We start from the raw sequence: 14,987 nt of genomic DNA on the forward strand, positions 1-14,987 counted from the left end.
TTCTTGGCTATGTCCACCCAGTCACCTTTATGATAAGCTTGATTTTAAACGTGTTCCCTAGAATCGATCTATTGCATTTCAATCCGTTTTAGGGTTAGAGTTCGGGTTAGGGTGGGGGGAAGGGTATCTTTTTTTTCTTCACAAATGTAAATAAACCCAATTTGTTTCTTAAACGAGGGACATATTCATACGGCACAGAATGTTTTCACCTCAATAGACGTCATTGATTGGTTGAAATTGCAGAAACTGAAAAAAAACAAAAAAAACAACAAATATCTTACAAACTATAGAATTTTCTCAATAAAGCCAAGAGAAAAAGATGTTTTATAAACACATTCTACCAGTATACGAAATTTAAAAGTGTTTAGTTACGTGGAAATTATTTTAAAAAACTGCCGGTCAAACCGAAAAGATCCCTGTTTCTTAAACGAGGGACATATTCATACGGCACAGAATGTTTTCACCTCAATGGACGTCATTGATTGGTTGAAATTGCAGAAATTGAAGACAAAAAGAACAACAAATATCTTACAAACTATAGAATTTTCTCAATAAAGCCAAGAGAAAAAGATGTTATAAACACATTCTACCAGTATACGAAGTTTAAAAGTGTTTAGTTACGTGGAAATTATTTTAAAAAACTGCCGGTCAAACCGAAAAGATCCCTGTTTCTTAAACGAGAGACATATTCATTCAGCACAGAATGTTTTCACCTCAATGGACGTCATTGATTGGTTGAAATTGCAGAAATTGAAGACAAAAAGAACAACAAATATCTTACAAACCATAGAATTTTCTCAATAAAGCCAAGAGAAAAAGATGTTTTATAAACACATTCTACCAGTATACGAAATTTAAAAGTGTTTAGTTACGTGGAAATTATTTTAAAAAACTGCCGGTCAAACCGAAAAGATCCCAATAGTATTCCAGTTGTGACCATCACACCTGATATTTATTCCAAGTATATCTAGGACTACAGTATCTCATGTCTTCTTCATTATTACTATTGTTTAGCCTCGTGCCAGCCCTCATCCAGCAGACCAATGGTCAAAGATATTCCAGCTGTGGCCACCCTGGCTTTTATTCGGCCATAATATATCTGGGACTATACCATCTAATGTTACATCCTTGTTATTATTTCGTGTTTAGTTCTTGGTCAGCCCTGATCCAGCAGACATGGATTAAAGGCGTCCCAGCTGTGACCATCCTGTCTTTTATTTAGACAAATTGTATCCCAAGTCAGCCCTGTTCAAGTAGAGCTATGGTCAAAGGTTTTACCAGTAAGGGCCGTCTCATGTTTCCTTTATCAGGACCTACATTGTCTAATGTAATCCTTTTCTTGATTTAAGATTGTGTGGTCTGCAGGAGTTTTGGCTGCTATTTCTAGCAGACTTAGTTACCACATAGAAGTCTTCTTTGATATTCATATACTCTTTTACTTGTTTCAGTCATTTGACTGCGGCCATGCTGGAGCACCGCCCTTTAATCGAGCAAATCGACCCCAGGACTTATTCTTTTGTAAGCCCAGTACTTATTCTATCAGTCTCTTTTGCCGAACCGCTAAGTAACGGGGACATAAACACACCAGCATCGGTTGTCAAGCAATGCTAGGGGGACAAACACAGACACACAAACACATACACACACACACATATATATATATATATATACATATATACGACAGGCTTCTTTCAGTTTCCGTCTACCAAATCCACTCACAAGGCATTGGTCGGCCCGAGGCTATAGTAGAAGACACTTGCCCAAGGTGCCACGCAGTGGGACTGAACCCGGAACCGTGTGGTTGGTAAACAAGCTACTAACCACACAGCCACTCCTGCGCCTATTGTGTATATATGATATATATATATATATATATATATATATATATAGATGCTGAAGTAGCTACCAATGGTTTCATGTTAGCAGGATCTCTACAATTTTTAAGCATATCACACAGGAACATTGGTACTCGTCTCCATTTTGGATATATATTTATATAGATATTTTTATTTATTCATTTATATTTATTTTCTCACTTCAGAAACATCTGCCGGCACCACTAACATCCTGGTCAACATGGCAATGAATTGTGACATCCGAGATATTCTGGAGTTGGATACTGACAAACCTTATGAACCAGTCACTAAGAAATCGTTGATGAATGACAAAAAAGTAAGCAATCACAAATTTTTTAATCTATGTCTGTCTGTCTGTCTCTCTCTGTCTCTCTCTCCTCTTTGATTGTCAAGTTTCTTTTCTTCAAATTTATATAAATTTTGAAACAATAATGAAGAGCTAACTGATTTTTATATTTCTTGGGAACTTTTTGTAATTTTTTGCATATATCCCCAACGATTTCGATCCATTTTAATCGTTGTTCCTATTTTTTTAAATTTGTTTTCGCCCCCCCCCTCCTCCTCGAAAAGAAAAACTCTACATTGTAATTGTCCCCTCTGTATTTAGCCGTGTGGCCAATAAAGAAATTTATCTATTTATCTATCTAACAACCAGTCAGTCTATTTATCTATCTACCTGTCTATCTATCTGTTTACCTGTCTATTTACCTGTCTATCTATCTGTCTACCTACCTGTCTATCTACCTGTCTGTCTATCTGTCTACCTGTCTATCTACCTGTCTATCTATCTGTCTACCTGTCTATCTACCTGTCTATCTATCTGTCTACCTGTCTATCTACCTGTCTGCCTTTTGCTCATCCATCCATGCATCCACTTGTTTTCGCCCCCCCCCCTCCTCCTCGAAAAGAAAAACTCTACATTGTAATTGTCCCCTCTGTATTTAGCCGTGTGGCCAATAAAGAAATTTATCTATTTATCTATCTAACAACCAGTCAGTCTATTTATCTATCTACCTGTCTATCTATCTGTTTACCTGTCTATTTACCTGTCTATCTATCTGTCTACCTACCTGTCTATCTACCTGTCTGTCTATCTGTCTACCTGTCTATCTACCTGTCTATCTATCTGTCTACCTGTCTATCTACCTGTCTATCTATCTGTCTACCTGTCTATCTACCTGTCTGCCTTTTGCTCATCCATCCATGCATCCACTTGTTTTCGCCCCCCCCCCCTCCTCCTCGAAAAGAAAAACTCTACATTGTAATTGTCCCCTCTGTATTTAGCCGTGTGGCCAATAAAGAAATTTATCTATTTATCTATCTAACAACCAGTCAGTCTATTTATCTATCTACCTGTCTATCTATCTGTTTACCTGTCTATTTACCTGTCTATCTATCTGTCTACCTACCTGTCTATCTACCTGTCTGTCTATCTGTCTACCTGTCTATCTACCTGTCTTTCTTCCTGTCTATCTATCTGTCTACCTGTCTACCTGTCTATCTACCTGTCTGCCTTTTGCTCATCCATCCATGCATCCACTTCTCTCCTTCCCTCTCTATCCAGCCATCTTTTTGTCTGCTTCTATCCAAGAGTCTTCCTATCTTTCTATTCTTTTGTAATCTACATTTTCACTCTTTTAATGCTCCGTGCATTTAATATGCTAATCCTAATCCTAATCCTCACCTTTCTAAAATACTTCCTCATTTTCAGTGCAAGACCAAAAAAGCTGAGCCAACCTTTAAACGACCTGAAGGAATGCACAGGGAACTATGGGGCCTGTTGTGGACAGACAACAAGTAGGGACATATTTACTATTTCTCTCTCTCTCTCTCTCTGACCCGTACTCTATCAATCCTATTTCTTTACTACCCACAAGGGGCTAAACACAGAGAGGACAAACAAGGACAGACAAACGGGTTAAGTCGATTACATCGACCCCAGTGCGTAACTGGTACTTATTTAATCGACCCCGAAAGGATGAAAGGCAAAGTTGACCTCGGCGGAATTTGAACTCAGAACCTAGCAGCAGGCGAAATGCCGCTAAGCATTTCGCCCGGCGTGTTAACGTCTTTGCCAGCTCACCGTACCCTATCAATCCTGCTGTCCCCTAGGGTTGGGTTTAATTCTCCATGCTCTTTCCTCTGTTGTAAATCATCAATCAATTTATTTGCCAATATCTCCAACAACAGCAACCGGAGGCGCAATGGCCCAGTGGTTAGGGCAGCGCACTCGCGGTCATAAGAACATCATCATCATCATCATCGTTTAACGTCCGTTTTCCATGCTAGCACGGGTTGGACGGTTCGACCGGGGTCTGGGAAGCCAGGAGGCTGCACCAGGCTCCAGTCTGATCTGGCAGACTTTCTACAGCTGGATGCCCTTCCTAACACCAACCACTCCGCGAGTGTAGTGGGTGCTTTTTACGTGCCACCTGCACAGGTGCCAGGGGAGTCTGGCAGCGGCCACGATCGGTCGGTGCTTTTTACGTGCCACCGGGTTTCAATTTTCAGACCGGACATTGTGTGTGTTTATTGAGCAAAAACACCTAAGCTCTACGAGGCTCCGGCGGGGGTGAGGGGTGAACCCCGCTGTACTCTTTCACCACAACTTTCTCTCACTCTTTCTTCCTACTTCTGCCACAAAGCAGAAGGACCATGGTGTAACCCGTTATGGTGTCATAAAACTTTCAGACCCTAGTCTAGACTGTGAATTCTCTGTACCCCAGGATGGTTCAGCTCTCCACCCGTTAAAAGCCACCGTTTACAGAATGAGGATAACAACGTAACTTTCGCGCCTGTGCAACCGCCAGTGAGTGGATTTGGTAGACGGAAACTGAAAGAAGCCCGTCATATATGTGTATGTATATGTTTGTGTGTCTGTGTTTGTGCCCCTCAACATCGCTTGACAACCGATGCTGGTGTGTTTACGTCCCCATAACTTAGTGGTTCGGCAAAAGAGACCTATAGAATAAGTACTAGGCTTACAAAGAATAAGTCCTGGGGTCCACAAACAACCTTGCCTGGCCTTGTGCCTTGGAGGGTAACCTTCTAGGTGTTATCCCATGGGTATCTTTACCCCTTACCCTATATACATATAATGGTATGGACAGGGGAGGCTGGTATGCATGGGCGACTGCTGGTCTTCCATAAACAACCTTGCCTGGTCTTGTGCCTTGGAGGGTAACCATCTAGGTGCAATCCCATGGTTATTCATGACCGAAGGGGGTCTTCTTTCCTTCCTTCCGGTAGATGTGTAATGATGATGATGATGATGATGTTGATACTGCGAGGCATTATTTATTCTATCTTTCACCGTTTTTTATTCCAGATACATGAAGGATACCCCACCAATTCTACCGACTGATGTGAACCAGGGCTACAAACAGATGAAAGCCAAAATTGGCAGTCAGAAAGTGCGCCCTTGGAAATGGATGCCCTTCACTAACCCAGCACGGAAGGTAAAGGAACCTCCCTCCTTCTCTCTCTCTCTTTCTCTCTAGCTCTCTCTCTCTCTAATGCTGTTATATGTGTAGTCTGTAATGTATGTGTGGAGGCGCAATGGCCCAGTGGTTAGGGCAGCGGACTCGCGGTCGTAGGATCGCGGTTTTGATTCCCAGACCGGGCGTTGTGAGTGTTTATTGAGCGAAAACACCTAAAGCTCCACGAGGCTCCGGCAGGGGATGGTGGTGATCCCTGCTGTACTCTTTCGCCACAACTCTCTCTCACTCTTACTTCCTGTTTCTGTTGTACCTGTATTTCAAAGGGCCGGCCTTGTCACTCTCTGTGTCACGCTGAATATCCCCGAGAACTACGTTAAGGGTACACGTGTCTGTGGAGTGCTCAGCCACTTACACGTTAATTTCATGAGCAGGCTGTTCCGTTGATCGGATCAACCAGAACCCTCATCGTCGTTACCGACGGAGTGCTTCCGTTTCCAATGTATGTACACAGACACCTCGAGAGTAAATAGACACCATTTTGTTTTTCGGATCTTTACCTTTTGACTGATAGATTTTAAAAAATAATTTTTTGTAACTAAATTCTTTCAAACTTCGGACACTGGTAGAATGTGTCATATAAAACATCTTTTGCTCTTAGCATTTTTGAGAAAAGTTTATATTTACGAAGTTATTTCGTGTTAGAATTGTCATATTTCGGTAATTTCAACCAATCAATGACGTGTATTCAACTGAATAAAATTACTGCCGTTCTAAAACGAAACATGAGAGATTGTTTATGAGATATTTCGTTACCATCATACATATATTTCACTAACGAAAATAATTATTAGTTACACACACACACATATTTACATATGTGTGTGTGTAATGTGTCAGCCTAATACATGTTTATTATCTCCCATGGGATAACGTTGGTTATCTCCCTTGCGTTTTTCCTCTTACCTCCTTCTTTACTCATATATATATATATATATATATATTATATAATATATATTATATATATAATATATATATATATATATTATTATATATTATATATATTATATATTATATATATATATATATTATATAATATATATATATATATATATATATATATATAATATATAATATAATAATATATATATATCTCTTATTATAAAAGGCAGATTTTATCTGCCTCCCTTTGGGAGTTATACAAATCTACAATATAGGATTTCTTCAATTACAATTTACCTTGCATTTTTAAGAGTACAATGCATCGCGTAATGCCAGGTCCAGTTTTTAAAATTTAAACTCCAATTAAGCAAAATTTATAGAAAACTCACATTCTGGTGTGTGTGTCAAATGCTTTTCTTAGTCTGGTTTACAGCACACGCAAACGCACACACACAGTGGGCAACGAATAAAATGAAAGTAATTGACTTACTGTAGTGAGTGATTCTTTCACTCTGCCTCCCACTTCCTCTTTCAACACATAGACACGCAAATATATAAATAAAATTGTAAGCTAACGTGCGTGTGTGTGAGTGGGTGTGTGTGGGTGTGCGCGTGTGTGTGTGTGTGAGGGTGAGTGTGTGTGTGTGTGAGGGTGAGTGTGTGTGTGCGTGGGTGTGTGACAGTAAAGTTTTTTTACGACGAATATAACACCTATATCCAAGTAGCAGAAAGATAAGACAGTAAGGTGTGATTTGAGGGAGATTTGGCTGCTATTTCTACCATGTCTAGCTGCCATGTAGGGGTCTCCCTCATAGGCTCATACATACATATATACATAGATAAGACAGTAAGGTGTGATTTGGGGGAAATTTGGCTGCTATTTCTACCAGGTCTAGCTGCCATGTAGGGGTCTCCCTCATAGGCTCATACATACATATATACATAGATAAGACAGTAAGGTGTGATTTGGGGGAAATTTGGCTGCTATTTCTACCAGGTCTAGCTACCATGTAGAGGTCCCCCTCATTGGCTCATATATATATACATACATAAGACAGTAAGGTGTGATTTGAGGGAGATTTGGCTGCTGTTTCTACCAGGTCTGTTAGGCCTTCTCATGTAAACTCAAGCTTTCTCATGCCTTGAACTCGTTTTATTTTTGTAAGCATTGTACTTATTCTATCTGTTTCCTTTGTCAAACCACTAGGTGACAGGGATGTAAACAAACCAACATTCGTTGTCAAGCAGTGGTGGAGGACAATCACAAGCACAGACACGCACACACACACACATACATGCATACACATATACACACATACATACATACATACATATATATATATGTGTGTATATATATATTGCAGCGTGGAAGGTGTTTGTAAGCCATTTAAGAAACACACAAAAACCGTTCGATTCACTTCAACATTTAAATTTAATTTGCCAAAATATTTTCCTCGCTTTGAGACCGCGACCTGTTCACTGACAAAAATATCGTGCTAACAGGTCGCGGTCTCAAAGCGATGAAAATATTTTGACAAATTAAATTTAAATGTTGAAGTGAATCGAACGGTTTTTGTGTGTTTCTTAAATGGCTTATAAACACCTTCAACGCTGCAACTGTTTTCGTTCCAGCACACGATCTCAGATCAAGTCACTTGCTATGCAAGTACATCTCTGTAACTATATATATATTATATATATATATATGTATATTGGTAAAAACAGTAAGATAACAAAAGAAGAAAGAGACCTCAATATTATGTAAATAGAGGAAATCTTTATATATAAAAGTGAGGTTGTGTGTCTGTCTCCTACGATTTAGATTCCTAACTACTCCCACATTTTGCGGTGCAGTTTAACCAAAACCGGGTATCTTATAGTCGTGATTCATATCGAGACCGTCTGGGTATTAGCGCGCGTCTACGATGAGTCTACGATTTAAAAAAAAATTTACCATCAATTTTTCCCATTTTTAATCCATTTTTGACATATATAAGGGAAGTAACTCTCTAAAATTTATTATTAAATCTCAGAACGTAAAAAGCTACAGTAACACCCCTCCCCCTTTGTGGTTAGCCATATTGAGATGGCTATTATACTTTACATCTCTAAAAATGCTTATATAATTATTTCCCTTACAAACCCGAGCAACGCCGGGCGATACTGCTAGTATAATATATATATAATATATATTATAATATATATATATATAATATAATATATATTATAATATATATATATAATATATATATATTATATTATATAATATATATATATTATATATATATTATTATATATATATATATATATATATATTATATTATATATATATATATTATATATATATATATATATTATATATTATATTATATATATATTATAATATATATATATATATATATATTATATATATATATAATATATATTATATAATATATATATATATATTGTATAATATAATATATATATATTATATAATATAATATATATATTATATTATATAATATATATATATATTATATACATATATATAAGTTCTCTCATGTAGAGCTGTATTCTAATATCTCTCTCTCTCTTTTTCTCTCTCCACAGGACGGCACCATATTCCTTCATTGGCGCCGGGTTGCTGACGAAGCCAAAGACTATCCCTTTGCCAGGTTCAACAAGGTAAATAACCGATTCCTTCCCTTTATGAAACAAGAGGTGGTGGTCATATTTTGTTGTGCTTTCTGCTTTCTTAAATACAGGTGCAGGCGTGGCTGTGTGGTAAGCGGTTTGCTTCCCAACCACATGGCTCTGGGTTCAGTCCCACTGTGTGGACGCGCATGGCTTTGTGGTTAGGGCGTTGGTCTCATGATCGTAAGATTGTGGTTTCGATACCTGGACCGGGCGACGCGTTTTGTTCTTGAGCAAAACACTTCATTTCATGTTGCTCCAGTCCACTCAGCTGGCAAAAGTGAGTTACCCCGCGACAGACTGGCTTCCCATCCAGGTGGGGAGTATTTACACCATGGAAACTGGGAAACCAGCCCTATGATACTACATGACTCTGAAAGGAACTTTACTTTACTCATTGCATGGCACCTTGAGCAAGTGTCTTCTTCTATAGCCTTGGGCCAACCAAAGCCTTGTGAGTGGATTTGGTCAACAGAAACTGAAAGAAGCCCAATATATACTCTTTTACTTGTTTCAGTCATTTGACTGTGGCCATGCTGGAGCACCGCCTTTAAGTCGAGCAAATTGACCCCCAGGACTTATTCTTTGTAAGCCCAGTACTTATTCTATCAGTCTCTTTTACTTGTTTCAGTCATTTGACTGTGGCCATGCTGGAGCACCGCCTTTAGTCGAGCAAATCAACCCCAGTACTTATTCTTTGTAAGCCTAGTACTTATTCTATCGGTCTCTGTTACTTGTTTCAGTCATTTGACTGTGGCCATGCTGGAGCACCGCCTTTAGTTGAGCAAATCGACCCCCCAGGACTTATTCTTTGTGAGCCTAGTACTTATTCTATCGGTCTCTTTTACTTGTTTCAGTCATTTGACTGTGGCCATGCTGGAGCACCACCTTTAGTCGAGCAAATCGACCCCAGGACTTATTCTTTGTAAGCCCAGTACTTATTCTATCGGTCTCTTTTACTTGTTTCAGTCATTTGACTGTGGCCATGCTGGAGCACCGCCTTTAGTCGAGCAAATCAACCCCAGTACTTATTCTTTGTAAGCCTAGTACTTATTCTATCGGTCTCTGTTACTTGTTTCAGTCATTTGACTGTGGCCATGCTGGAGCACCGCCTTTAGTCGAGCAAATCGACCCCCCAGGACTTATTCTTTGTGAGCCTAGTACTTATTCTATTGGTCTCTTTTACTTGTTTCAGTCATTTGACTGTGGCCATGCTGGAGCACCACCTTTAGTCGAGCAAATCGACCCCAGGACTTATTCTTTGTAAGCCCAGTACTTATTCTATCGGTCTCTTTTACTTGTTTCAGTCATTTGACTGTGGCCATGCTGGAGCACCGCCTTTAGTCGAGCAAATCGACCCCAGGACTTATTCTTTGTAAGCCTAGTACTTATTCTATCGGTCTCTTTTGCAGAACCACTAAGTTACGGGGACGTAAGCACACACATGCCAGCATCGGTTGTCAAGCGATGTTGGGGGGACAAACACAGATACAAAATAATAATAATAAACACACACATCGCCCGGTCTGAGATTCGAACCCGCGATCCCTCGACCATGAGTCTGCTGCTCTAACCACTAGGCCATGTGCCTGTACGTAATCTATTGTAATGTACTTTATTCTTTAACCTCACCCTCTTTGATTCAATCCAATGTCTGCTCTATTCTCATGTGTTTCCAATCTGTGATTTTACAGACGGTGGATGTACCAACATACTCTGATCTGGAGTACCAACAGCACCTTCACGACGACAGCTGGACGAGGCATGAGACCGACCACCTGTTTGACCTCTGCCGGAGGTTTGATCTCCGCTTCATTGTCATTCACGACCGGTGGGATCGCAGTAAATACCCAAACAGAAGCGTGGAGGACATCAAGGAACGATATTACAACATATGCAACACATTGGTCAAGGTAACTATACGTGTGTCCGTGTGTCCCTCTCCTTCCTTTCTCACAAGCAATCCGCCGGCAGGACAAGTGAGACCATAACGCATGGCCTCTACATGGGATGTAGCCAGTCCACTTATGCATACCTTTCCTTCTTGGGACACAAAACTCTACTTGTGAAGACCTGTTGAGGCAAGTGAAAATCGAAATCGATCAACATCAATGGAAATTGCAGCTGTGATACCAGTGCCGGTAGTACGTAAGAGAACCATCCGAACTTGGCCGTTGCCAGCGCTGCCCCGACTGGCCTCGTGTCGGTGGCACGTAAAAAGCACCATCTGATCGTGGCTGTTTTCCAGCCTGGCCTGACCCCTGTGCCAGTGGCACGTAAAAAGCACCATCCGATCGTGGCCGTTTGCCACCCACTACACTCATGGACTGGTTGGCATTAGGAAGGGCATCCAGCCGTAGAAACATTGCCAGATCAGACTGGGCCTGGTGCAGCCTTCTGGCTTCACAGACTCCAGTTGGGTAACGATCACACTCGAATGGTGTCTTTTACGTGCCACCGGCACAGAAGCCAGATAGCCACTCTGGCAACGATCACACTCAGATGGTGCTCTTAATACCCTACTAGCACGGGGCTCGAGTGCTAGTAAGGCAATGCTGGTAACAATCACACTCGAATGGTGCCTTTTAAGTGCCACTGGCACGGAAGCCGGTTAGCTGCTCTGTCAATGATCACACTCATGATATATATATATATATTATATATATAGATACTTAATAAAAAGGGTTCTACAAAGATTTGCTTTACCGCATACCGAAGTTTAGAAATAGCAGCCAAAAATCTTAGCTATTTCTTCTACTTTTTTTGGCTGCTATTCCTAAACTTCAGTATATGGCAAAGCAAATCTTTGCTGAACCCTTTTTATTAAGTATAACTTAAGTTTACCATGAAATGGTCCTTTTTTCATACTGAATTCTACTTGGTGAAATTATTGATTACTTCTTAATTAATTAATTTTACCCTTTGTTATTGTTGATATATATATAGATAGATTGATATAGATATATATATATGTGTATATATTGTTGTGTATGTTTAAGTCGCCCCATTACCACTTGACACCCTGTGTTGGTGTGTTTACATCCGCGTAACTGAGCGGTTTGGGAAAAGAGACCGATAGAATAAGTACTTGGCTTTGAGAAAAATAACTCCTGGGGTTGATTTGTTCAATTAAAACTCTTCAAGGCGGTGCTCCAACATGGCCACAGTCAAATGACTGAAGTAAGTAAAAGAATATAAAAGTAAAAGAATATATACCTGCTACCCTTTGTTTTACAGGTGAGAGCCACCCAAGGCCCAGAACCCAAAATTTGGGTCTTTGATGCCAGTCATGAAAGAAAACGGAAGTTACAGTTGATCAAGTTGTTTAACCGAACCCCTAAATTGGTGAGTAGAATCAACCAAATGCAAGCATGGGTATATTTTGTTATTATTACCTCTGCCTTACTGAAAGCGAAAGTATTGTTTTCAGTGATATTTGTTTGTTTGTCCGTGGACAAGATATCTCAAGAACCGCTGAATGGATTTGGATGAAACTTTCAGAGATGTTTGGCCTCGTGACTGACACAAACTGATTAAATTTTGAGATTGATCCGGTATCGGACAAGGATTCTGGATTATTTTTCCAGATTTTTTATTTGTTTTTTTTTTTGAGAGCAGTCAGGTTCATTTTTAGTATTGTCGTTTGTGAAAGCAGTCTCTGTCTGTTTATCAGTCTGTCTGTCTGTCTATTTATCTATCTATCTGTCTGTCTATCTATCTTTCTCTCCATCCATCCATCTACCTGTCTCTGTCTGTCTGTCCCTCCACTCATTGTGCATCCATTCATCCATCTATCTGTCTGTCTGTTTATTTGCTAGTTTGTCCATCCATATATTTATCTATCTGTCTATCTATCGAGCTGTCTGTCTATCTATCTATCTATCTATCTATCTATCTATCTATCTATCTTTCTCTCCAAAAAAAAAAAATCCCCCCCTTTTTTGTCCTCTTTCTTTCCCTTTACGATCCCTTTTGATTGAAAACCAAACCCCCTTCTTTTACCCCCCAAAGAAAAGCTCTACCATGTAATTTTGTCCTGTCTGTGTGCAGCCCTGTGTGGCTAATAAAGAAACATATCTTTCTCTCCATCCATCTATCTGTCCACCCATATCTGTCTGTCTGTCCATCTGTCCATTGATCCATCCATTCATCCGTCCGTCCATCCATCCTTCTGTCTGTTTATTTGCTAGTCTCTCCATCCATCTATTTCTCTGTCTGTCTATCTATCTATCTATTTATCTATCTATCTATTGATCTATCTATCTTTCTATCCATCCATCCATCTGTCCACCCATTTCTGTCTGTCTGTCCATCCGTCCATCCATCCTTCTGTCTGTTTATTTGCTCGTCTGTCCATCCATTTATTTCTCTGTCTGTCTATCTACCTATAAACTTATCCACACACCCATCCATCCATCCATTCATCCAGTACACCTGTCTCTCTCTCTCACTCTCTCTCTATCTCTCTATCTGACTAACCCATCCATCAAAAATATCTCTCACTACCCACCTCTTCCCTCTCTTTTAACCACAGGTCGAGGAAGAGGAACACCTGATTGCTGAACTGAAGAAGATCGAACTTCGTAAGAAGGAACGCGAGAAAAAGACACAGGATCTGCAGAAGTTAATAACTGCTGCCGATAGCAACATAGACAATCGCCGTGTGGAGAGAAAGACCACAAAGAAGAAGGTCTATCAACAGCAGAAGCTCAAGGAAGGCAGCCTCTCCACCGTACGTTCATTCACTTGATTATCATTATTTTCTTAAATGGTGGTCATGGTTGACTATTTTTTGTTCATTCCGTGAATTTCCTCCGGAATCTTTAAGTTTACTCCTAATGTCTCTCTTTGTAATGTAATATAGCTAATTAATAATTAAAAGGCGGCGCGCTGGCAGACACGTTAGCGCGCCGGACGAAATGCTTAGCGGTATTTCGTCTGTCGTTACGTTCTGAGTTCAAATTCCGCCGAGGTCAACTTTGCCTTTCATCCTTTCGGGGTCGATAAATTAAGTACCAGTTTCGCACTGGGGTCGATGTAATTGACTTAATCCGTTTGTCTGTCCTTGTTTGTCCCCTTTATGTTTAGCCCCTTGAGGGTAATAAAGAAATAGGTATTTCGTCTGTCGTTACGTTCTGAGTTCAAATTCCACCGAGGTCAACTTTGCCTTTCATCCTTTCGGGGTCGATAAATTAAGTACCAGTTTCACACTGGGGTCGATGTAATTGACTTAATCCGTTTGTCTGTCCTTGTTTGTCCCCTTTATGTTTAGCCCCTTGTGGGCAGTAAAGAAATAAATAATTAACTGGCAGAATCATTAACTGTGCTGGATAAAAATGTTTAGTGGCATTTTGTCCATCTTTACATTCTGAGTTCCAGTTCTGCTTCGGTTGACTTTACTTTTCATCCTTCTCGGGGTCGATAAAATAAGAACCAGCTGAACACTGGAGTCAATGTAATCAATTTAAACCCCTCACTCAAATTTGCTGGCCTTGTGCCAAAATATGAAACCAATTTAGTTAATTATAAATTTACTGGTTAAGTCATGCTGAAGGTTTTTAAAAAGGCTGAAATAGTACTGTACATAAATACCTCTGACTAGAAATTGTAAGAACTTTGCCATACATATAGATACAGACACCGGCATATATGTGTGGTAAGAAGTTTGCTTCCCAACTACATGGTTCCAGGTTCAGTCCCTTTGTATGGTATCTTGGGCAAGTGTCTTCTACTACAGCCTTGGGTCAGCCAATGTGTCGTGAGTGGATTTGATTAATGAGAACTGAAAAAAGCCCATACTCTTTACTCTTTTACTTGTTTCAGTCATTTGACTGCGGCCATGCTGGAGCACCGCCTTTAGTCGAGCAAATCGACCCCGGGACTTATTCTTTGTAAGCCCAGTACTTATTCTATCGGTCTCTTTTGCCGAACCGCTAAGTGATGAGGACGTAAACATACCAGCATCGGTTGTCAAGCAATGCTAGGGGGACAACCACAGACACACAAACACACATACATATATATATATATATATATATATATATATATATATATATATATATATATATATACGACA

The 14,987-nt window shown here is 39.8% G+C and overlaps 1 protein-coding gene across 1 annotated transcript in view; it reads left to right on the top strand.

The window, feature by feature from the left end:
* LOC115226969 (DNA methyltransferase 1-associated protein 1) overlaps window positions 1–13,661 on the top strand; it is a 15,510-nt gene extending 1,849 nt beyond the window's left edge. Inside the window, exons 2-8 of the mRNA XM_029797923.2 lie at window positions 2,042–2,172; window positions 3,568–3,653; window positions 5,185–5,314; window positions 8,828–8,902; window positions 10,606–10,824; window positions 12,149–12,256; window positions 13,446–13,661. Of these exons, the coding sequence (XP_029653783.2) occupies window positions 2,077–2,172; window positions 3,568–3,653; window positions 5,185–5,314; window positions 8,828–8,902; window positions 10,606–10,824; window positions 12,149–12,256; window positions 13,446–13,661 (930 nt within the window). The 5' untranslated portion in view covers window positions 2,042–2,076. The remainder of the gene's footprint in view (window positions 1–2,041; window positions 2,173–3,567; window positions 3,654–5,184; window positions 5,315–8,827; window positions 8,903–10,605; window positions 10,825–12,148; window positions 12,257–13,445) is intronic.
* The last annotated feature ends 1,326 nt before the right edge of the window (window positions 13,662–14,987 follow it).

Source organism: Octopus sinensis, unplaced genomic scaffold (assembly GCF_006345805.1).
Source record: "Octopus sinensis unplaced genomic scaffold, ASM634580v1 Contig00804, whole genome shotgun sequence".
NCBI lineage: Eukaryota > Metazoa > Mollusca > Cephalopoda > Octopoda > Octopodidae > Octopus > Octopus sinensis.